Below are 25,932 nucleotides of genomic sequence, written 5' to 3' on the forward strand. Positions count from 1 at the left end.
GGGAATAGATTAGGTTAGGATATCTGGTCAGCATGGATGAGTTGGACGGAAGGATCTGTTTCCTTGCTGTACATCGCTATGACTCTATCACTCTCTGAGTAGACAGCTGATCACCTAAGGAGACGGTGTCCAAGAGGAATGAGAGAGAAGCACGAGAAGAAAACCATTGATAGATCACAAGGCTGACAGGATTGACCGTCCACTCAGTATTCCTCGGCAATCAGAGTAGTAGCGGTTGGATGAAGGTAAAGGAACGTGTGTGACCCTGAACCCCACAGCATCATCATGGCTGAATACAGGTGGCCACAATATCTGGGGCCTGACAGGAGGGGCAGCCTCAGAATCGGTTCACATAGCGAGGGGAGCACCTTCAGGCCAAGAGTCTGCTGGATGAGCAGCTCGCTCAATACTCTGCTGTGGAACCTGAAGTATTGGTGTGTGATGGTTGAAGTGAAGTGGAGTTAGAGAGTGCTGCATCCTCCTGGAGTGACTTGGGTGCTGTGAATCCAGGGGTTGCATCCAACATGAAGAGTGGGTGGTCAAGGAGGGGGATGGAGAGTGCTACTCCCAGTTTGGAAAGTCACACTGAGAGGAGCTGCTGTGAGGCAGAAAAGAAGCAACAAGATCATACAGACTCCTGGGGCCCTGACTGACCGAGAGCCCAGTGTAGGTGATCCATCACAGAGTCTAGATTAGAATGGTGCTGGAAAAGCACAGCGGGTCAGGCAGCATCCTAGGAGCAGGAAAATCGACGTTTCGGGCAAAAGCCCTTCATCAGGAATCAGGCTTTTGCCCAAAATGTCGATTTTCCTGCTCCTCAGATGCTGCCTGACCTGCTGTGCTTTTCCAGCACCACTCTAATCTAGACTCTGATTTCCAGCATCTGCAGTCCTCATTTTTGCCTGATCCATCACAGAGCCTGGTTCCTTTAGAAGGTACCAGTACAGGAAGAGGCTGAGAAGCTCTTCATGACCAATTGTCGGATATCACTCCAACTGTTACCGTTTGCTCAGATCAGTGGAGCAAGAGAAGCAAACGTTGCCATTAATGCTGACTCAAACATTTTAAATGTTGTAGAACAATGGAACTTGCTTAGAGGTGACACCAGTGATGGAGGACACTGAGTAATTGAGCTGAACAGTTCTCCAGGACCTCCACCAGTAGGTGGCAGCAGTGATGGAGGACAGTGTGGATTTGAGCTGCTCAGTTTTTTTTAGATTAGATTAAATTACTTACAGTGTGGAAACAGGCCCTTCGGCCCAACAAGTCCACACTGACCCGCCGAAGCGCAACCCACCCAGACCCATTCCGCTACATTTACCCCTTCACCTAACACTATGGGCAATTTAGCATGGCCAATTCACCTAACCTGCACGTTTGTTTTTGGACTGTGGGAGGAAACCAGAGCACCCAGTGGAAACCCACGCAGACACGGGGAGAATGTGCAAACTCCACACAGAGAGTCGCCTGAGGCGGGAATTGAACCCGGGTCTCTGGTGCTGTGATGCAGCAGTGCTAACCACTGTGTCACCGTTTTCTGGAACCTCCACTAATAGGTGGCATCAGTGTGGAAGGGCAGTAAAGTAGTTAAGTGGATTCTCACTGGAAAGAAAAGTTGTCTTTAGCTGATGGGAAGGTGAAGCAAACAAATAAAGCAAGTCCTGATGCCATGACCATAATGTAAACAGTTCTTTGTTTCTACTTAGTTTCCCTTCCTGTTTGTGTTGACTTGAGGCCAGTGGACTAAATATCTGCATCATGTTTTTGGACCATCCATGTGTTTAAATCTCATGTCACACTTTGGTGCGCAGTTCTAGTGTGTTATTTTCCAGCTGGTCAGATGCTATTTCCTCAGAGAAAATGAGAAATAACATTCAAAGTGGTCATTCCATTTTTTTGTATGCAAGGTTTGTAGCTCAGGTTGAGGTTTAGGGTGTAGGTTTGCTCGCTGAGCTGTAGGTTTGATATCCAGACGTTTCATTACCTGGCTAGGTAACATCATCAGTGGCGACCTCCAAGTGAAGCAAAGCTGTTGTCTCCTGCTTTCTATTTATATGTTTGTCCTGGATGGGGTTCCTGGAGTTTGTGGTGATGTCATTTCCTGTTCGTTTTCTGAGGTGTTGATAGATGGCATCTAGATCTATGTGTTTGTTTATGGCGTTGTGGTTGGAGTGCCAGGCCTCTAGGAATTCTCTGGCAATTCGCTTCACTTGGAGGTCACCACTGATGATGTTACCTAGCCAGGTAATGAAATGTCTGGATATCAAACCTACAGCTCAGCGAGCAAACATACACCCTATTTTTTTGTATCTAAAGTGGTTGCTTTGGTTTTGTATCTAAGATGGTTGGTTTTTTTTGTACCTAAGATGGTGTGGGAGAATGGCAACTCTGTACACTTTTCACTGTACCTCAGTACCCTGGTATTTGACTACATGTGACAATAAAATCTAATTCTAATTCCATTTGTTGCCCTGATTTTTCACTTATTCCTTGGATTCCAATCTTGTTGCCACCAGCATGGCTGAGGTAATAAAATTATTTCCACTTGATATTTCTTTGTGTCTCCTCTACCTTTTAAGTTTAAAACATGGTCAGGATACTTTGCCCATGTGACTATTATTCATGCAGAATCCTTAGTAGTCACTTATTTCGTCACAGAGCATCACCTCACAATCCTGTCCTTGCAATGATTCACTTCTGGACAGACCCATGAGATAACATCCAGCAGCATGAATCCTGCCTGGCGTTTCTTCCCTTAACAACTGCTGTGTGGCCTAACAATACCTCAGATAACAGTTAGCACTGAAGCTGGAATTTATATGGCCCACACAGCTTGGTTATGCCCTGAGAAATGCTTAAGAGCTTTTGGGGGGAAAACTATAATGAAGATTTAAAATGCCTACTCTCTATCATTGCATCTTTGAATTTGTTGCAAATAATTAATTTTGTTCAAAAAACACTGCTCTCATTGCCTTTAAATTAGCCCAAAATAACTTCTGTTTTGTGAAAACTTCATCCCGCTCATCAATACTTTGGTAAATCTTCACTTGTAATATTCATCAGAAATTAAATATTACAAAAACAAACAAAGTAGATATACAAATCTTTGGGATTACACCTTCTGTGAGTTAAACGTGTTTTGTAAAATTGGTGTGTGGAATGCTACACACAACTCCTGGATTTTACTAAATTAAATCAGCATTACTGTAGTATAGGAATGTTAGTGTTGGAATGATAATTTGCCAATGCTCTTGACCACAGTCTGTGCCAAATATGAAGTTTCTTTTTATAAAGTTTCGCATCAGAGTTGAGAGAAATTTCTTGAACTTGCAGTGTGTGGTCATCCAGTGGTCAGTCCTGGAACTATATTGAGTCAGTTGACAGCAAAACTGAATGGATAAAGTTGACATAGAAATTTAAAATGGTAAGTATTCAGAGAAAAACTTGACTTAAAATGACAATACTAGAAAGCAATATTTATGGACAGGAAATAGATGCCATACAATATTTTAAGAAGTGAATAGTTACATAAGGAAATCTTAAAATTCTTTTACATTTAACATGAAGGGCACTTTATTCCTAGTTTCAGCAGCAATTGCTCTATATTTCAGTTGAAGCAGCTGTTGTTGCAGTGTACATGAAGGTGAACTCCTGATAAATCTGAATAGTTTATGCTCTCAGGACTCTTTGACCAAGTGCTTGGAAATGTCTGCTGATACATTGTTTGGAAATCTAAATTGCAACATCAAAGTTAAAGGATGCTTTAATCTCTATTCAATGCAAGTGCAGTAACAATTGACATTAACTAGTGGAGTCTGTCATTACTCTGTAGAAACATTCCCAGAATCTTACACCATACAACATTGAGCTACAAAATGTAAACCTAAGCACAAAGTGAGGGGCACAAAGGTCATTTTTGTTTGATATGGCTTCCGAGAGCACTTTGAACTCTCTGCTCCTGCATTCACAGTTTAACTCTAGCATCACACCAGTGAGGTGGTTATGGTGATAACACACTGACAAGATAAAAATAGCCCTGAGTCCAAAGTGGAGTGAAGAGGCTCGCTCCACTGGAATTTTGAAATCAGTTTAGATCTTGATCCAACCACGGGTTTAACATTTCAGAAAGCTGAAACCCTTTTGCAATGCTGTTTTCAAATTCTTTCATAGCCAAACCTTTCTTTATCTCCCTAGCCCTACAACTTTCTGAGGTGTCTGGGCTCCTTTAGTTCTGGTTCTCTGTATTCCCAATCATAATTGCTACATCAGTGGTGGTTGTTCCTGAGTAGCCCAGGCCTCAGTGTCTGGAATTCTTGCCCTATACCTCTTTACTTCCCAACTCACTTTCCTTCTTTACGCGACATCGTGGAAATTATCTCTGACCAACCTTTTGATAATCTGATCAAATACCTCCTTCTGTGGCTGTAGTAGTTTGAACCAGGTGGATTCTGTTGACTATGAGATCCTTGATTGGAGTTGTTAACTGGAGCCAATCAGAAAGCCTTTGCTGAACGATAAAGCCAGGGAATTCAGGCCTAGGAGTCCCTGGAGAAGGAGCACGGGGTGTCCACCAACACCCGAGATTTTCAGGGAAAGGTGGGCACCGCAGGGAGTGGAGTGTATTATTTTCCCCCAAACTCTATTTTGATTTAATCCCTGCCCTACCCCTCACTTTGATCACGCAGCATTGCCCTTTGATGAGAAGGGCAGTGCTTGTCACTGGCCACTTGGGTGTTTCTTTTCTTCCTGGTATGGGAATTGAATAAAGATTCCTTGTGTCTTTCACTGTGTCTCACACATGCACACACATACCGTGGGTGCTGGGGGAAAATATAAGCACGACTGCAGTTAGGCAGTAGTGTGGGGAATTTTTAAGGAAAAAACATATATATAACCAGGAGATTTAGAATTTCCTCAGTTTGGGGGACTGACTTTGTGCTGGCTTGGCCATAATCGGTGTGTTATTAAAAAGTAAAATAAACGAAAAAAAACCAGGCGATTTAGAGTCTCCTCAGTTTCGAGCACTGACTCTGTGCTGGCTGGTGCTACAGTCAGTGTGTTACTGTTGCTTCTGGTTTCTGCTTTTCTTTTGAAGGAGGAGAGTTTTTCTTTCCCCATGTTTAGGGAAGACATTTGGTTAAAAAAAATAAAGCCATGGGATTCAAGCCTGGGAGTCCCTGAAAAAGGAGCACGTGGTGTCCACCAACACCCTCGAGATTTTTAGGGAAAGGTGGGCACCGCAGGGAGTGGATTGTATTATTTCTCCCTTCAACTCTATTTTGATTTAATCCCTGCCCTCCCCCTCACTGTTTGATTACGCAGCATTGCCTTTGAGAAGGGCACTGCTTGTCACTGGCCAGTTGGGTGTTTCCTTTCTTCCTGGTGGTGGAAATTGAATAAAGATTTGTACACCTGTTGTTCTTCACCGTGTCTGACATCTGCACACACACACATGGGTGCTGGGGAAAATATAAGCACTGCTGCAGTTAGGTGGTAGTGTGGGGTAAGGAGGAAAAAAAAGGAGTGTCAGAGGTTCTGTTCAATCTGAAAGCTGGTTCTGAGGGATATAGATCACTGTTGAGTACACTCTATATGTAAACAAAGGATGACATGGTGACAGGATACTGGTCTCTGTGGAGTTATTTCAACAAAAAGATGTTTAAAAACCAGGGGAGTCAGGCCAGTGTGTCCTTAGAAAAGGAGTATGCGGTGTTTACCAACACTCTCGAGATTTTCAGGGAGAGGTGGGTGCCGCAGGGAGTGGAGTGTTTTATCTCCCCGTTCAGCTCTATTTTGATTTAACCCTTGCCCTCCCCCCACTTTTTTGATCACACGGCATTGCCTTTGTCGAGAAGGGCACTGCTTGTCACTGGCCACTCAACTGTTTCCTTTCATGCACTCGTTGTCTTTCACTGTGTCCGACGTCTGAACACACACGACATGGGTGCTGGGGAACAATAAGCACTACCGCAGTTAGGCAGTAGTGTGGGGGATAAAAAGATAAAAAGGAAAAAATATATATATATAAGCAGGGGATTCAGGCGTGGGTGTCCTTCAAGAAGGAGCATGCAGTGTCTACCAACACCCTCGAGGTTTTCAGGGAGGGGTGGGCACCGCGGGGTGTGGAGTGTTTTATCTCCCCCTCCAGCTCTAGTTTGATTTAGTCCCTGCCCTCCCCTTTCACATTTTGCCCTTTGTTGAGAAGGGTACTGCTTGTCACTGCCCAATTGGGTACTTCCTTTCTTCCTGGTGGTGAAACACATATGAAGTTTTATGCACTGTGTCTCACAAGAAGAAAAATAGAACTGGAGTGTTGAGTGTTCTGTTCCCACTGAGAAAAACAAAAAGAAAATAAACAAGGGACCTCTGAGCTCCCTGTGTATTGTGCAAAAGTAAATAAAGGGTGACTTGGTGATGGGATATTGGCCTCTGTGCAGTTATTTGAGTGGCTCAGTGTTATTGCTTCTTTTATAATGCTCTTGTGAAGTCCAGTGGGACATTTCATTACATTAAAGGTGCTCCAACGTAGTACCCTAGGCCCAACCATCTTCAGCTGCTTCATCAATGACCTTCCCTCCAGGAATAGGGATATTTGCCGATGGCTGTACAGTGTTCAGCACCATTCACGACTCCTTAGATACTGAAGCAGTCCATGATCAAATGCAACAAGATCTGGACAATATCCAGGCTTGGGCTGACAAGTCGCAAGTGTCACTTATGCCACACAAATGGCAAGCCATAACCATTTGTAGTAAGGAACAACCTAATCACTGCCCTTGACATTCAATGGTGTTACCATCATTGAACACCATACTATCCACATCCCTGAGGTTACCATTGACCAGAAACTCAGTGACTCATCAAAATATGGTGGCTACATGAACAGGTCAGCAGCTAGGAATACCACAGCGAGTAACTCATCTCCTGAATCCCCAAAACCTATCCACTATCTACAAGGCACGAGTCAGAATGAGTGCAATTCCAACAACACTCAAAAAATTTGATACCATCCAGGAAAAAGCAATTCATTTGATTCATACCACATCCACGTGCATCTACTTCCTCCATCACCAACGTACAGTAGCAGCAGTATGTACAATCTACCAGACACACTGCAGAAATTCAAACCTCAACAGCATGTTTCAAATGTATAACCACTTCCATCTAGAAGGACAAGGCCAGCAGATACATAGGAATACCATTACCTGCAAGTTCCCCTCCAAGCCACTCACCATCCTGACGTAAATATATTCTTTCAATGTTGCTGGGTCAAAATCCTGGAATTCTCTCCCTCAGGATATTCTGGGTCACCCTACAGCACATGGTCTGTTGCAGTTCAAGAAAACAGTTTATCTCCACCTTCACAACTAGGAATGGGCAATAAATGCTGGCCAGCCAGTGATATCCATGCCTCATGATTAATAAAATAAACACAGATATTGGTATTGTTCATATTCCATGTGTGAATGGAATTCTTTTGTATCAACTATGGATCATTTAGCAACACACACACACACACACACCTCATGATTTACTCAGTTGTGGGTTGGACATGTGCAGGTCAGGTGAATTGGCTATGCTAAATTGCCCATAGTGTTAGCTGCATTAGTCAAAGGGAAATGGGTCTGGCTAGGTTACTCTTCAGAGGGTCGGTGTGGACTTGTTGGGTCAAAGGGCCCGTTTCCACGCTGTAGGGAATCTAATCTCATTTTAAAATATCCCCACTACCTTGAGAAAGAGTTGGATAGCCATCACTGGTGTCCTGGCCAATATCTATCCCTCAAATCAACATCATGAAAAAGATTCTCCAATCACTATCACTCTTGCTGTGGGACTCCTGTCAATATTAATTGCCATATTTCCAACATTACAATTGAGTATATTTTAAAACTATGCCCTTGGCAGTAATATGCTTTGGGAACAAGAACAACGCGAGGTAAATGTACATATTTCTTTTTTATTCTCAATTAACAAAAAATTATATGATTGGTACCACATTATTGTACCACAGCGATTTGCTGTGTTTAGCAGTTGTTACATTTCAAGAACAAATTCATTGACTGTGAAGTGTTTTGGAAAGGTCTGTGATCTTGAAAGACACCCTGATAATGCAAATGTCTTTTCAATGCCCTGAGCTGGCAATTCTTACTTTCACTATATTTTTTTACACTCATACTTAACTGGTACATCATCCTTAATTTCTCAGCCCTGCTGCAGGCAACTGTTAGTATTTCTTACTAATAGTCAGACTCCAGGGAAATATTAAATAAATTACCAGAACACTGTTTCATTAACTTACAAGCGGAGAAACAATAATTGGAACACTAATGTACTATTTTCCTACTGCTTTTTTGAACTGGATACATTAGCAAATTTTAGAAAGGGATTTTGCAGTTTAGCAGAGAAACTGCACATATTGTTTTAGAAACAATTTTTTTCCAGCATTTTAACAGTTTTAATCAATATTCATTACTTACAAATGAAGGACCCAGAAAAGGATGAAAATTTTACAATTATTTTCATTAAATTTTGCACTTGGGGTTTTAATTCATTTTAACTGTATACACTATTGGTGCTGTCATGGCACAGAATATGCACAGTTGGAATATGCACATCAAACTCTTTGTTCCATACCTAATTTAATCTGAGAGCACACAGTGCAAGCAGCATGGGAGTGACTTCATTTTTCACATTCTCTTTCACACACCATGTCAACCAAATAGATCTTTCAAGTATGCATTTGGGATAGTGTAAGCAAACGTCTGTAGAAAGATGATCAAACTGCCTCTCAGAAGTATATTTGCAAGTGCACACTGACTGTCATCCCCCTCCATTATCCTCGGTTAATTATTGCTTGTCATCGCATGCTTTTTCATGTATTCACTCGTCCAACAAGAATAACCAAGAGTTTTGTTGGCAAAGAACAAAATTTACTTAATATTGAAGAACACACCTTATTTCAAGGATGGTTTGCTATTGTTAATGGGTGTAGCCCATCCCCTGGAAGAAATCAGAAACCTTGGCTGAGAGAACAAATAGAAGAGATTGTGCAAGAAGTAAATGCAATACATGAGCATTATGATTCTTTATAGAAATGAGGATTCCACAAAGCAAAGTATCCAGTCAGATAGATTTTGAAATATGTGAGCCTTATATGCCTGCACTTAACGTTTGCAGAAAAGAAGCTTAAACCTGCAAAACACTGATCCACGGTATCATTTTTCAAATACCAGAGACGGTAGATAGTACTGTTAATTAACACAGCGAAAGATTTACCTAGTATTGTATTTTTGTTATGATTTCATCCAGAATTGATAGTTTCATAATATCTATAGTTCTACCCATTGTATTTATGTCCTATTGTAGTCAGTTGGTATCATTATTATACTTTACCACACCTCCAAGTTTGGTATCTTTGGCAAATGTCTTTCCTACTTAAAATTAAGGCTGGCATTGCATTTCTAATTATTTTCTAGAACTGTTCATGGCAGGTTTATGAGATGTTAATGATCTTTAAGTGTATAATTCAAGAATTTTTGGAAAACCAATGTTTCTAGCTTTTTCAGCACTTACATAGCAATCTGTTTTATTCTTTTGAGGTACACAATTGATTAGCTCTCATTAGCTCTCAAATCAATTTTCCACAATATTGGACGTTTGTTCAATATGTTGTCTCCATGTAATTTGATACTTCCATCTATACTACTTCAATCTATTTATCCTTGTGTTATTGTCAGACATAAAGCACACGGTTTTACATGTTATCACCAAAGTTATTAAAAAGGTTAAGCCCCAAAACTGATCCTTGCGGGCCATCATTAGTTGCATTTTGCCAATTGGAGTGTATAACCATTATTTCTTTCACTACTTCCTCTTGCTCAGCCAATTTGTAATTAAAGAAATAATTTGCCTTCAGTTGCATTTAGTTCAATTTTAGGGACCAACCACTTCAAAGGGACTTTACCAATTCCCTTCTTGGCTAAGTCCATATAAATAATATTCTGAGAGCTAACATTGAGAAGAGCTTGGATTGGACCAGTCATACAAATACTATGGCTTTAAGAGCAGGTCAGAGGCTAGGAACTCTGAGGGGAGCAATTCACCTCCTGACTCTCCAAGTCTGCCCATCATCTGCAAAGCTGAAGTCAGGAGTGTAATGGAATATTCTCCACTTGCCTGGATGGGTTCAACTTCAGCATCCAAACCAGCCATCTCAACTGGCACCCAATCCACTACATTCACATTCACTCTATCCACCAGTGCGCACTTTGTCAGCAGAACATGCCTTCCACAAAGTGCAATGCAGCAACATGGCAAGTTACCTTTGACAGCACCTTCCACAACTGCAACTTATACTAGAAGGACAAGAGTAGCAAATGCATGAGGCTGTTATGAACTGTAAATGCTACCTCAACTCCACCTCCACAACTTGGAACTACATGGATGGACTGTGGCACTATCAGAATCCTGCAACTCTCTTCCTAACAGACTGACTGCAGCACTTGAAGAAAGCAGCTCAGTATCACCTACTCGAGCAATTAGGCATAGGTAAATGTTGACTTGCCAATCATGCCCACAATTCACAAATTATTCTGAGATGATTCCCTCTGGTCTCTCATCTCTCTGACAAGGTGAAACAACATTTCTGAATCGATGCTGTCAAGTCATAGAATCACAGAGACCCTTCAGTCCAACCTGTCCACATCAACCAGATTTCCTAAATTAATCTAGTCCTATTTGCCAGCACTTGGTCCATATCCCTCTAAACTCTTTTAAGTGTTGTAATTGTACAAGCCTCCACAACTTCCTCTTCCAGCTCATTCTATATACACACCGCCTTCTGCATGAAAAAAATTGCTTCTTAGGTGTCTTTTATATCTTTCTCCTCTCACCTTAAACCTATGCCCTCTAGTTTTGGGCTCCCCCACCCTAAGAAAAAGACCTTGTTGATTTACCCTAGCTTCATGATTTTATAAACCTCTATAAGGTCAACTCTCAGCCTTTGATGCTCCAGGGAAAATACCCCAGCCTATTCAGCCTCTCCCTAGATCTCAAACCCTCCAACCTTGGCAGCATTCTTCTAAAACTTTTCTGAACCCTTTCAAGTTTTACAACATCCTTCCTATAGCAGGGAGGCCAGAATTGCACAGGAAACATGTACGTTTCAATAAGTTCGCCTCCCATTCTTCTAAAGAGTATAGGCCCAACTTATTCAATTTCTCCTCATAAGACAGTTCTGTCATACCCAGGATCAAACAAGTGAACTTTCTCTGGACTGCCTCCAATGCCAGTGTATCTTAGATAAAAGGACCGAAACTATTCCAGTCGTGGTCTGATTGGTGCCTTGTACATTTTAGTAAAACCTTTCCATTTGTATCCTCCATTCCCTTTGAAATAAAGGCCAACATTTGACTTGCCTTCCCCATTACCTGCTGAATGTGTATGCTAGCTTTTATGGTTTATGCACAAGAACTTTCAAATCCCTCTGTAGTTTTCTGCAGTCTTTTTTTCATTTAAATAATATTCAGCTCCTCTATTCTTCCTGCTAAAGTGCATTTTATATTCCATTTGCCCAAGTATTTGCCTACTTTTGTAACCTGCCTAGATCGTTAAGCAGTTTCTTTGAGTCATCCTCAGCACTTGCCTTCCAATCTATTTTTATGGTATCCACACATTTGGATATCCCTTCTGTCTTATATTAGTTATCCATGCTAATACATTACCTCTAACACCATGTGTTCTTATCTTATTAGGTCACTGACCCTATGCTAGCTTATCAAACGCTGTCTACAAATTCAAAGATATTACATCCACTGCTTCTCTTTTACTTATCCTGCTTGTTACCTCCTCGAGGAATTCATTTTTGAGGCACGATTGATTTCCTATTGTGAAGCCATATTGACTCTCCTTGGTCATATTATGCATTTGTAAATGCTCTGCTGTTATATCCTTTATAATAGATATTAACATTCTCAACGACACATATTAACTAGCCTATGGTTATATTACTTTTTTGTCTCCTTCTATTCTTAAAAAAAGGCCCCATTCAAATAACTGTGCTACAGTGATTTGGTTATAGTGAAAATTGTATGACAATGAGATTTGTCCTGAAGAAGATACTCAAGATTAATGTGACAAATGAATAGGGACCAACCACTAGCCCTGATCTTGCAAAGCAGATGTGGGAATGAGCTCTCAAAAATTGACAAAATTACTACTTTATCAGCAGAAATACAAAACACATTGGGTATATGGATTAAGTGGATCAAATCAAACCCCGAGTCCAGCAAAGGTTTCAGACAACAGGTAGTTCATGTGATATAGGATGAACCAGTTGAGTGTAGTCATAGAAGCCCGAACAGTGTGGACTCAGGCCATTTTGGCCCATCAAGACCACATTGACCCTCCAAAGGCCCTACCCTATTCCTGTATCCCCCATGAATAATCCACCTAACCTGCAATTTAGGCAATTTAACATGACCAAAGATGTGCAGGTCAGGTGAATTGGCCATGCTAAAATTGCCCGTAGTGTTAGGTAAGGGGTAACTTGTTGGGCCGAAGGGCCTGTTTCCACACTGTAAGTAATCTAATCTAATCTAATCATGACCAAACCCACCTAACCTGTACATCTTTGAATTGTGGAAGGAAACCGGAGTACTCAGGGGAAACCCAGGCAGACACGGGGAGAATATACAAACTCCACACAGTCACCCGAGACTGGAATCTAACCCAGGTTAAACTACTGAGCCACCGTGCTGCCTCCAGTGTTGTGACAGGAAATTGAGACTATCATGAGATGTCAAAACCAAAACAAACAATTTTCACCAATTCATTCTCGTATAGCAGCAGAAACAGGAGTATCCATGGTTACATTGGCAACGTTACTGAGTGCCCAATATTCCACTATTTCATATTCAGGGGAGGCAGTGACAATATCACTGGGCCAGTAATCCAGAATGAAAAAGATGCAAAACTTGCGCCCACACCTCCCCCCTTACTTCCCTCCAAGGCCCCAAGGGATACTTTCATATCCGCCACAAATTCACCTGCACCTCCACACACATCATCTATTGCATCCGCTGCACCCAATGTGGCCTCCTCTATATTGGGGAGACAGGCCGCCTACTTGCGGAAAGGTTCAGAGAACAGCTCTGGGACACCCAGACCAACCAACCCAACCACCCCGTGGCTCAACACTTCAACTCCCCCTCCCACTCCACCAAGGACATGCAGGTCCTTGGACTCCTCCATCGCCAGACAATAGCAACACGACGGTTGGAGGAACAGCGCCTCATCTTCCGCCTAGGAACCCACTAACCACAAGGGATGAACTCAGATTTCTCCAGTTTCCTCATTTCCCCTATGCCGGAAACGTCGATTCTCCTGTTCCTTGGATGCTGCCTGACCTGCTGTGCTTTTCCAGCAACACATTTTCAGCAGTAATCCAGAATCCCAAACTAACATTCTGGAGACATGGATTTTGAATCTCACCATAGTAGAGAGTGATATTTGAATTCAATTTTTTAAAAAATCTTAAATAAAAAGCTGGCCTAATTATAACCATGTAACCATTCTCAATTATGATGGGATGGATATCAAACAACGATGAGTCAGAATACAGAAAGGAAGGATAGAGGGCTTGGTGTCATGGTGCAATGATAACAACCTCTCAATCAATGTCAGAAAAACAAAAGAACTGGTCATTAACTTCAGGAAGAAAGGAGATGGACACGACCCCATCTACATCAACAGAGCTGAGGCAGAGAGGATAGAGAGCATCGTGTTCCTAGGAGTGAACAATAAGCAACAATCTATCCTGGACTTCCCAAGTGGATGCGACAGCCAACAAGGCACAATGTCTATTCTTCCTCATACGGTTCAGAAATTTGGCATGTCCATAAGGATCCTCGCCAACCTTTATAGATGTACCACAGAAAGCACACTGTCTGGGTGCATAACAATCTGGTATGGCAACTGCTCTGCCCAGGACTGTAAGAAACTACAAAAGATTGTGTGCATAGACCAGACCAGAGCTTAACTCCCATCCATGGACTCCATTCACACTTGAGTCATTCAGCTGTACAGCACAGCGATCCAACTTGCTCATGCCAACCAATATCCTAACCTAATCTAGTCCTATTTGCCAACACTTTGCCCTTATCCCTCTAAACTCTTCCTATTCATATTTCCATCCAGATGACTTTTAAAAAGTTATAATTTTACCATCCTCCATTACTTCCTCTCGCAGCTCATTCCATACATGCATGATCCTCTGTGTGAAAAAGTTGCCTCTTAGGCTCCTTTTAAATATTTTCTCTTTCACCCTAAACCCATGCCCTCTAATTTTGAACTCCCAACACAAGGAAACAACCTTGTCTATTTACCCTATCCATACTCCACGTGATTTTATAAACCTCGATAGCCTTTTCATAGCAATGAGAAGTTATTAAAACCAAAACCAAAGGCCCCTCCCACCCTGCTAATGCTCTCCTACAACCTCAGACAGAAAATACAGAAGCTTGAAGACGCACAGGAACACGTTCCAGAACAGCTTCTACCCTGCTGTTATTAGGCTGATGAATGGACTAACTTTAAATAACATTGATCTTGCTTTGCGCACCTCCTGTGCAATGTAACCTGTATGCCTCAGTCTAAGCACCCTTTGATCTCTATATCCTTCTTGCTCAGAACGGCCTGCACTGCTTGCAAAACAAAGCTTTTCACTGTACTTAGGTACATGTGACTACAATAAATCAGATCAAATCTGGAGCAACTAGAGTCCCGATTTCCTTTAAATCTCATGTCCAGGGTCAGTCAGGTGGTTCCAAACTAAATTAGTTATTGTACCTTTGGGAGAAATTCTCTCCTACTTTCCTGGAACGAATAGGTTCACTGAGTGCAGATGATGCATGGGAAGGCATGAACAATTACAAATATCACCATTTGGAGATGTGGCAAGCTCCATTCCAAAAGCAACTTTATCTAGTCTTATTACATGCATTTTTGTTCATTGAATTTCACCCCTTGAAAACAAGATTGTTATATAACAGCAACATTTCCATGGAAATCATACCAAGACCCTTCTCTTATTGAAGGGCTGAGAAATCCGAAAAGGCGACAACCATTTAATATGACCTCATTCAGTATTTTTGAAGAAAGTGGTTTTGCCGTTAGTCAAACAGCAAAATGTTTCTCAGAATATAGGATGAACACAATTCTCTTTGAGAGGGTCACAGAACATTTAATGTCCATGTGAAACATTGGAACAGATAAATGGTGCTTTGGGTTAATGTTTCGTCTTGAGCACAGTTTAATATTCTGGACATTTTTGGAGGTGAATCACCATACTTAATTTTGACATTGACAAAAGTCATTGGATATTGGTGAAGATTCATGCAGCCTTGACCAGTGATTAATCTGTTGTTTTGGTTAATCTGGTTATATGTGTTGGGATAAATGAGAGTAGTTCCAAACAATTTCTGCTGTTCAAACTAATGTTTTAGTTATGCTCTTAAAACTAGTGTAAAGGATACTAAAAGTGCAAATATTTTGAGATTCTAGGATGTAGGCCTTCAAGGTCTGAGGACTTGTCTGCCTTCAATCCCAATAGTTTGCTCTGTAATTTAATCGATAGTGATGATAATTGCTGTACGTTCTTACTTTTCTGTAACCTCTGCATTACCTGTTATATTGGTATGGTGTCCTCCATGATGAAAACTGAAGCAAGATATTGATTTAGTGACTCTGATTTCTGTGTTCCCTACTCAACTCCCAGTCTCAATCTACAAAGGACCAATACTTATTTTAGCTATACTTCCTTTTAATGTATTTACTTAGATGCAATCTTCTGCATTTTATTAAATTAGACTTTCCACCATGATTGCAGAAAAATGGTAAGCTTCCAATTATTGGGCAAGGTTAGCTGTAGCATTCAATGTCTACTTGTGGGCTCTCTAATAAGACAGACATGGTCAAGCCAATCCATCATATTGTTCAAAGTTAGGTGTCATTGGAAATGATAACCAGATTAATGCCATTTACAAGTTCGCTGATGACATCACCATAGTCGGCCCAATCTCAGATGGTGACGAAACAGATTACAGACGGGAGGTTGAAGACCTGGAAAAATGGTGCACTGAGAACAATCCAGCACTCAATGCCAGCAAAATCAAGGAACTCATTGACTTTTGGCAGTATGTTACTCATGCCTCCCTACACATTAACAGCAGAAGAAGAAGGAGGAGTGGAGAGTGTCAAGCTCCTGGGAGTGGTCATCTACAACAAGCTTTCTTGCATTCTTCATGTGGAATCACTGGCTACAAAGGCCCAATAATATCTCTTCTTCCTCAGGCAGTTGATGAAATTTGGCATGACTGCGAATACCCTTGCCAAATTTTACAGGTGTGCCATCGAGAACATTGTCTGGATGTATCACTTCCTGGCATGGCAATTGTACCATTCAAGATCGGAAACAGTTACAGAGAGTGGAGAACTCGGCCCGGGCAATTACAAAGGCCAACCTCCCATCTATAAAATCCATCTACCAGGCCTGCCGTCAAGGAAAGGCCGCCAGCATTCTCAAAGATCCATCCCACCCTGGCAATGTTTTTCTACAAATTCTACCATCGGGGAGAAAGTACAGAAGCCTGACACATGCACCAGCCGGTTTTGAAACAGTTTCTACCCTACTATTGTTAGAATACTGAATGAACTCACAAACACTTAACATTTGCCTGTACCTGTGTTTTTGATTTTGCCACTGTTTACCTATTGGTTACTTATCTATGCTACTTAACTCTGATCTGCCTGTACTGCTCGCAAGACAAAGCTTTTCACTGTGCTTTGGTACACGTGTCAACTCGACTCAATTCAATTCAATTGGGGTGGCAATTAGTAGATCAGATCACAAAGTGCAGAGTACACAAATTGGGCAGTTGCAAAAGGATAGGGGAGTTAGAAGTCATAAAGCAATTTCAGTGCATTAAGTAAACGTTGGTAATGATAAATAACCATAATCTTACCAAACCATAGGGCAGCTCTCTCTTAAAAGAGATTACTGGTGGTGGTTTAACCTGAGGGTCACCACACCTCAGGTGAGAGTGGAGGTTGAGAAAGAGAATACTTCAATTGTGACCTCAGTCAGCAAGGGAATTGAATCCAAACCGTTGACATCACTTTGCATGGCAAATCACCTGTCCAGGCAATTGAGCTAACTGACCTCCAATGGAAGCAGTTAAAGAACAGACATGGCTTCTCTTTAATTGAACAGGAAGCCACTGGGGGAAATATGATAGAGTTCCAGAGGTGATGAAAATATGTTTGAGTTACATGCAGATGATTACTTGCAATGATATTATGGTGTAAATGTAAATTTTTTGTGATGGATAGAATATGGGTTTGGATTTTAACATGATCAGAATGCAGTTTGAGTGAGCTAAACAGAAGTTTCTGTCTTGCAAATAAAACTGAATGAAGTTTTAAATATAGATCGACCCTTACTGAGTGTAACACTCCTAATTTTCTATTACAAATTTGACTGAGCCATGTAATACTGACATTTTTTGTTGCACTGACATTCCGAAAAGCAAAGAACAAATTAATCCTCCAAAATAAAAATTTATTAATTTTGTAACAAGAACATTGTACTTCATACAACAGTGCATTACTTCACATTAAGCAACTTAGCACACTTGCAATAAAAAAATTAAATCGGACAGGAGAACATCCCATAAATGAAAAATAGCATAGAGTGGCAGTCCAACATGAAGAGCCGAACTGATTTAAGCTTAATGAAGTGAAAAATTACAGTCTGCACAACAGAGTCTGTGGAACAAAATAAATCTTCATTCTAAACATTTTCTTCAGATTTATTTGAAGTCATGGTCATGACTTGCGCCAAAACAAATACTCCTTACTACAGACATGAGGCTTAAGAAAATGTACCACCAATTTTTGTTAAAAAGCTAGGTATTGTGGTACTCATACTACTGTATTACAAAAAACAGGGACATAAAAATGAAGTTGTATGCACACAGCACATGCAGTCACATAATTTACAATTTTGTTGAACAAATGGTGTAAAACTCAGTTTCACATGTATGAACCAAATGTGAAAACTGAATGCCAAGGCAACAGACGGCACGCAAACAGCACGTAAGGTACAGCTATATGTTAAGAAAATGTACAGCTCAATATTCACAATGTAAACAATATAATAATCACATTTAAAAAAACATATATAAAAATGCCCTTTAAAAGTTGTTGAACTGCAGTGGTTTAAAAAACAAATTCCAACAGCAGGCTCCAGACTCATGACTCTGAGCATCAATGTGCTGTCTGGTCCTCCTAGCAGCTAATTTCACATCACGTTCCAGGCAAAATTCATTTGGTTATCAGTCTAATCTCTTCCTTTAATTTACAGTGGAAGTCATAATTAGACAAAAATATGGATATACAGCAGTACTAGGAGCTTGTTGGGATTACAGTTGGTACAAAAACAGTAAAAATTTCAAACACCCTGTCATTTAGCTATTTTTTGAAAGCAGTGATAAATTACATGATTTAGGGTTAGCACAGGTAAGAATCTTTATCAAGGACGTCAGAACCAAACTGACTCAACAACTGCCCATCAGTCTAAGTGATTGTGCAAATTTATCCCAACTGGCTGTATGTGCTACAGGTTGATACGACATGAGCTAGGGTTCAGTACTCAGATGAAATGCAACTGCAAAACAGTGATGGAAAAAAAAATGACATAATCAATCAATTCTACTTGAACAGTCTTTTGATTACAAAAGTGTGTAAGTGATAGTGGTTTACCCACTCCCCCAAATGGGAACTATGGACAACAGTGTACTCAGGGAACAGAAACATGAACAAAAGTAAATTTTAAAAAAAAGAAAAACATGTTATGCAGTTTTCCAAAAACATAAATGTGGCTCTCTTGGTACACAGAGCAAATACTGCTAGTTAAAGCTGGAACCCAAAATTTTATTTTGCTCTTTTACCATGATTTATACATGTTAATTCATTCCAAATATCTTGTTTTAGACAATATAGCTCTTCCAAAAACTAAATTCTCGAATGGATAGATTGGTACAATCGACTGAAATGATATTTCTGCTTAGTATGTTGTGCTAATTGCATCGCATCTGTTTATTAAAAAAGATAACTTATCCAGGATATCCCAGTTAAACCTGAGAACACATTAATAATGGGTATAAGATGCAACCAGTATTCTGGAGAAAGTTCCATGCTTGTTGCTTAAAATCAGATAAGTGTTTTAATGTACAGAATATGAACAGTGCTTACAGCTTTTATTACACAAAGTATAACTGTGCAACCTTTAGGTGGTACAGAACACCAAAAGGACTAGATGAAAATGCAGGAAAACATTGACAATTTATGTACATGGGAGAAAGTCATCATCACAAGAATATTACTGATATCTTCAAGTTATTTCCACAAGTCTCCAGTATAAATTCTAGCCTAGGTATCACAGTTCTAATCAGATGGAGCTGTATTGAATTATTCCTAGCAGAATGAATGTGTAGTCATCCAAGGAAAATGCTGACATTCTTACAGCTGTAAAGCAACTGAAGTTATAAATGACATATTGCAATTAAGAGTTCCAGTTTAAAAGAATTGTTTGCCTTATCAAATACACTCCCAGGCAGGGGAAAATATTGAACATTATATGTGGTATGAATGAAGATAGTAAATTTAGATTCACCCATTCAACAAAATAAACACATTCAGACTAGCAATTTAGAAAACTAAAAATTGTTTTCTTTCTTTAAAAGGAGAAGTCACATTCAAAAATGAATCTCTATTAAGGTTAAGGATGAATTTAAGTCCTTGCAATGGGACCAACAGATGGCACTTTAGGGGTAGAATACACAGGAATAATAAAGAAAAGGCAGAGAAAGTTATTATAAGGATTCCCCTGTGAATGGATATGGAAGGTTTTATCAAAAGCTCACTGCAGTGTTCAAGTAATAATTCAAGTATAATCCTGAATCTAGGATCTTGAAAGGAACACACAAACTAACAAAATAACATGTAAAGCCATTTCAGTGATGGAATATTACAGAAATTCAAGAGGTCAAAAATTTTGCAGCCAGCAGTCGATATAGCCCTGCAAAGACAGGTGATCTTAAGTAAGCTTGAGGGTGGTTAAGGAATAGTGCACATCTGAATTATTTTGCACACGGTGTTTTACTATAACACAGAATATACCCCAAAGGCTTAACAGCTATTTTGCAAGTCTACACAATAGGGGGAAGAAATTCGTAATGTCAATAGTTTCTCTCAGCAGGAAGCTTAGATTAAGGATGTAATGTATGATAGGAACGTTTGTTATTAAATAAGTAAAAGGTGACAATGACATTTGTAAATATAGTACAGAATTCATGACAAAGAGCTGGTTTTCCCTGATTTCAATTTAGAGGTATGTTAAACAACAGACTGGTTAATTTAATTGTAAGCTTGCTCCATAGTAGCTGGTGTGCTCTTTTAAATAAGATCTTATGGTTGAAGGGTTTAGTTTCACACAATGTTAAGTCAAAACCAATTATGGGAATAAAGAAAGCAAGAAAGAACAAACTAAAGAAGCCCAATGTCAGCATGCAATCAATAAAAAAAATCCACTTTTAACAATATATAGAAAACAAATTGTAAAGTGCTTGTTCTATTGAAAAACACTTGCCTCTCATAAGGAAGCATAGCTTTTGGGCTTAGGGTCACATGGTGTTATATAAAGGATTGGTTGTGCGTTTTCTATCATTAACTACTTTTAATCGCTTTAATGAATGATTTCTATGATGGTACTGTCGAGGTGCTACAGCCATCAGTGGGGTAGGACAGGGTGCATCGGTGTCATAACGGAAGGAAGATTTTATCTGTGGAAGGTTCTCTTCTGTACTTGCCAGTGGACACTCTTGGGTTGATTCAACTGCTTTGGCATATTGTATTAAGGGCTTCCCCACAGGCTTGCTTTGTGCAATACTTTCTGATGCTTTAAGTTGTTCTGCAAAACATACTGTGGATTGAGGATCTTGGAAAAGAGAAATGGAAACACATTTCTTTTTACTGGGCTCATCTTTCACAGCACATTCAGTTCTATATTCACTTGTACTTTGCGCTGTCCATGGTGTACGCTGGATAGAGTCAAGAAACGCTTGGTAAGTTTTAGAACTATCCAACCCCTTTTTAAATAAATCATTCCTTGAAAGCTCCAGGTAACCCAGCTTAGCAATGGATGCTGAACGTTTAATCTGTGATGGAGTTGTGAGACCTGCTTGCCTTATTTTAGCTTCAATTTCTTTTGACTGTTGCTTACTCATCCCCAATGTACAACTTGGATATCCTGTACTGTCATTGCTGGAGCTATGGCTGAGATCACGGGTACATTTTTCAAATCTCGACATCTCTTGCATTTCCCTGACACTTTCATCGAATCTGCTGAAACTCAACTTTAAATCCTCGTGACTCAGAGTAATGCATCCATCATCTCTTTTCAAAGATGCAATTTTTGTGTCAACTTCCTGAAGCCCTGAATATTCCTTATCAAGAATCTCTGCATCAGTATCGGTACTGGACTCCGTGATGCCTTCCAGGTGAAGTACATGTGTTTGATTCTCTAAGCCCTTTAATGGTAAGTGGGTTGCACCACTAACAAATAAAGCAATTTCATAGTCAGAGAAGCTGTCAACTGCATCACCTGGAGGACTACCAGATTCAAAGGTCATTTCTTCAACTTCTTTGTTGTCAGTTTCAGTCAAACTCTCAGTATCCAAAGATGATAATAGTGGTGACTGACATGGAAATTCGGTGGTTTTTACTTCTATATTTTTTAGATCATCTGCAGATTGTACTGTGGCCATATTTTCCTTTCCCAGAGATTCAACTTCAACGATGTTCTCTTCTCCTGTCGAGCATATATCACTGTCTTCTTGAGATGGTGGTTTAAATACATGGGTGTACTCAATTATTTCAACTTTCTTTGGAAGTTGGGTATATGAATCCAGTTCCTTGGAGTGGATTTTCTCAAGTTCCAGAGTGCTCAAGGAGCCAGGTTCAGCTTGTTCCAATTCCAGTCTTGATTCTAATGGATGTTCTATTATTTGTGACTGCAAGTCTGAGACCAATTCTTGATTCTGAGATACACTAAGCTCAAGTAATAAATTTGGGTCATCATCAGTGCTTTCTTTTCTTTTACCCTTGAACAAAGATAACTCAGGAACAATAGCTTCACTCTTATTTGTCACCACAAATTCACTAGCCACAGCTCCATCAATTCTGGAATTTTTACGGATTGGCAATGTTACCAATGATTGATGTTCTTGCCCTTGTTTTAATCGTTCTTCAAACTCCTGTGTTGCACGTTTTACTGAGCCAGGACACCACTTTGGCACCTGTTTTGGATGAATCCTTCCATCCTGTGCAGACTCTTTAATGACTGTCTCCTGGCATTCTTCATAGGTCTTGGCTGTTAAATGCATGTCATGACATACATCGTCTTTAGCTTCGGACAAGTCAGTGACATTTTGAGAGTCGCTTTCAGCAACTAAAGAATCATTTTTGCAAAGTTTTTTTGCAGTGGTGTTGCTTTCAGAAAGCCAATGGAAATCTGCTGGTAGCTCATGAACTGTGTTCCTCTTTGGTGTTTGGATCTGGTTATTGGCAACACTTTCCATTTTGCTTTGGCACACGCCAGAACTCTGGTTGGACTCTATTCCTGTCACTATTTCTTTCACAGAAATGACATTTAAAGACTGTGATCTTGTTAAGGAAGACTTCTTGTGGAACAATTTTGGTACTAGATTTTCCTGTGGAAAACAGAAAACAAAATGAGCTCAACATATATAACTTATATGATCGCTGCAGAAGTGAACAAATTCCCAAAGTAAACACTTGATTATAAAGGGGAAAGATAAATTCAAGACTTGTACACTTTATCACAAGATTTACATTATTTACAAAACTATAGATGGAAGCCAAAAAAGCTTAAGTAAAAAAATTCCATCTGAAAATCTCATGATCCTTTCATTGTACTACCCATGAACACTGTAAACCTTATTGAAAATGGGAACAGAACACAACTTTACTTCTCCCAAACACTCCTTAGTTTTAAAACAAAAATGGAAGTTGATGGAAAAGCTCAGTAGGTATGTCAGCACCCGTGAAGAGAAACCAGGGAGTTAACGTTTCAGGTCCAATGACACTTCCTCAGTTCTGAAACGTTACCTCTGGTTTCTCTGCACAGATGCAGTCAGGCCTACTGAGCTTTTCCAGCAACTTCTTATTTTGATTTCTGATTTATAGCATCCACAGCTCTCTGTAAAACTGAAGAGTAAAAACTAAGTAGAAAACTGATCAGTACAAAGCACAAAAGAATGAGTTTCATTAATAGGAACTGGTATGTCCCACACATTAATGTTAAGTTACTTAGTAATACAGAACTTGAACATTGGTTTAAAAAGAGACACATTTTATAATTTTTTTGTTTTGCACTCATCAGAACAGTTGGAAGATTATGAAATTGCAAAGGGAACAGCAATTTATACCCCATGAGAAAGCAGCGCTGACTGATTGGTTGAGGCATTGTCACAAAGAATGCATGAAGGATGGCAGCTCAGCAGCTCTTCTCAGGAAGTTCTCTTTGGAAATTGGACATTCTTGCACTTCTGTGCTGATGAGTGCAAGATAAAAAGCCTTAAGAGCATTTCTCTTTTTTCAACAATACATTAGTGTCTATTAATTTATTTTGAAAGCCATATTTATGTGCTCAAGGCAAGATATGCGAGGGCTAATGCACAAAGCAGTTTTCCACAGTTACAATCAACAAAGCAATGCTAACCACTCAAATGTCTGCACCTGGAAGACAGTTTTAGAAAAACTCATTCTTTACTCACTGTCTCCAATGTTTCAATCATCAACTCTTAAAAAATTGTCAACTGTATCAGTGTTGCATATTTTCATTTCTCAAATCTTTGCACTCTTATGATTTACAGCAAGGTGTGCTAAATGGAGTATAATTTTCTTCTGGACTTAAGTGATAAAAATTGGAATATACATTGCCACATTTATGAAATTGATGTAGGCTGACAGAGAAGGATATTTACAATTCTTTGCTCTGGAATGGTATTTCCAGGTAACCATACTCTAGCCCAACATCAACTTCCAACATATTTGAAACAGAATGACGAAGTCAAAACTTAAAAATATAATACAAGACATAGACACATTTAACAGAAGTGATAATGCTTATAATAACCAACTTAGTTCATTGAAATGAAACATTACATTTTCATAAAATAATTAAAATGTTTTAACTTTATGCTAAATGTTATTGGATCTTTTGTGGCTTAATTTACAAAAAAAGTTAACATTTTTACCTTATTAGATTTTACATCATCATCTACACATTTATCTTTTATGTGAGCCGGGTTATCCAACGAAGTGTCCCCCTGACCATTTGCAATCTGTTCTTTCTCGAGGGTTTCCTGTGCAGCCACTTTTGTGGCACAATACTTCCCGCCACCAAACTCCTCTGTTTTTAAGTGTGATTGGGCTCGAGCCCCATTCTCCTGCGAAAGCTCAATGAATTTTTCTCTGGCACTGAAGAAGTCAATTCGATCGGTACTTAAACTGCAAATTTCAGCGTTTACATTTGATGGTGAGACAGAGCAAGTTAGTTCCGGTGAGGCTTTACGATCCTCTGGCAGAGGTGCAGTTTCAAGCAATGGTACTGAAATATTATTCGGTTTTAAATTAACATCTTTCTCTGATTCACCTGCTTCCAAATCAGTCAACACCATGGAATGGTTAGGTGAAGGAGAAAGTCCATTCTGTGACAAGACCTCTGGTGATTTGTCAGATTGGGAGTCTTGGAGAGGGAGAATATCTGAGCTGGAACCTGCTAGTAACCTCGTGGTGATACTATCAGTGACCTCCAGTCCTGACAGCGCTGCAGAAGAGATGTTTGTGTTCAACTCATCGGGGTTATGTTTTAAAGATATTTCATATTCTGTATCAATTCCAAAATCTAACTCATTTTTTCCTTCTTGGACTCCAGACAAACTCGATTCTAGGACATTTGAGAACTGGGACTGACACAGATGCTCAGTAAGTAGATCAGTTGGCATTTCTGTCGTGGAAGTACTGTCCCTTCTGTTTAAGTCAACTGTAGATTTACTAATACGCTCACGGTGATCTGAAAGGTCGCTATCTGAATGTGATCGCCACAGTTTATTGTGCCGCTGCTTGCTGCATTAAGAAACAAAGAGAAATAGAATAAATAAAAAGTACTTTGTCCATAGTAAAAATGTTCCAGGCATCATACAGTATGTGGTGATGAACCGCAGTGAAACAACTGAAACATTCCACAAGAAGTATTTTTCAGATGCAATCACTGTTATGCAGACATCAAGTATAGCTGTCACTTCTTTCTCAGACACATTCCAACCAATAGCTTCTTGGAAATGTCAAATATTAACCTACAATATCTACTAGGAAACGTTTAGTCTCTTGTTATTAATACAGTCTTCATTTCAGGTAAAAAAATCCCTAAATAGAAAAAAAAGGGATCTATTTTTAGGAATAGGGTCAATTTCTCATTTGTTACTTGAAGCACATCACTACCAATAAGTCTGGCACTTCACTAAAATGGAGTGAGCATCAGTCGAGATCGCACAATCAAATCTTATAAGGAAGGTTTGTATTTACAATCTTCCAATTCAATTTCAAGTAAGGGATTCAGGATAAGTCGATAACGGAGTAAAAGGAAAATGCTCCAAGAATGAAAAGTATAAGTAAACCCCATCATCTGGAAACTTCTTCCTTGTGTGCATGTAAATGATCATATAATCTGTGGCAGCCAGACAGGCTGACTTCATACTAGAATTAGAATCAATATAACTGTTTCCCTCC

The 25,932-nt window shown here is 39.8% G+C and overlaps 1 protein-coding gene across 5 annotated transcripts in view; it reads right to left on the reverse strand.

Annotated features, from left to right (window-relative positions):
* Positions 1-17,600: 17,600 nt before the first annotated feature.
* ssh2a (slingshot protein phosphatase 2a) overlaps positions 17,601-25,932 on the reverse strand; it is a 169,203-nt gene continuing 160,871 nt past the window's right edge. For all 5 annotated transcript variants that reach the window (XM_043718420.1, XM_043718419.1, XM_043718417.1 and 2 more), the window contains 2 exons: positions 24,399-25,269; positions 17,601-22,829 (listed from right to left, as the gene is read on the reverse strand). In XM_043718420.1, coding sequence (XP_043574355.1) covers positions 20,742-22,829; positions 24,399-25,269 — 2,959 coding nt within the window. In that variant the 3' untranslated portion in view covers positions 17,601-20,741. The remainder of the gene's footprint in view (positions 22,830-24,398; positions 25,270-25,932) is intronic.

Source organism: Chiloscyllium plagiosum, chromosome 28 (genome assembly GCF_004010195.1).
Source record: "Chiloscyllium plagiosum isolate BGI_BamShark_2017 chromosome 28, ASM401019v2, whole genome shotgun sequence".
In the NCBI taxonomy this organism is placed as follows: domain Eukaryota; kingdom Metazoa; phylum Chordata; class Chondrichthyes; order Orectolobiformes; family Hemiscylliidae; genus Chiloscyllium; species Chiloscyllium plagiosum.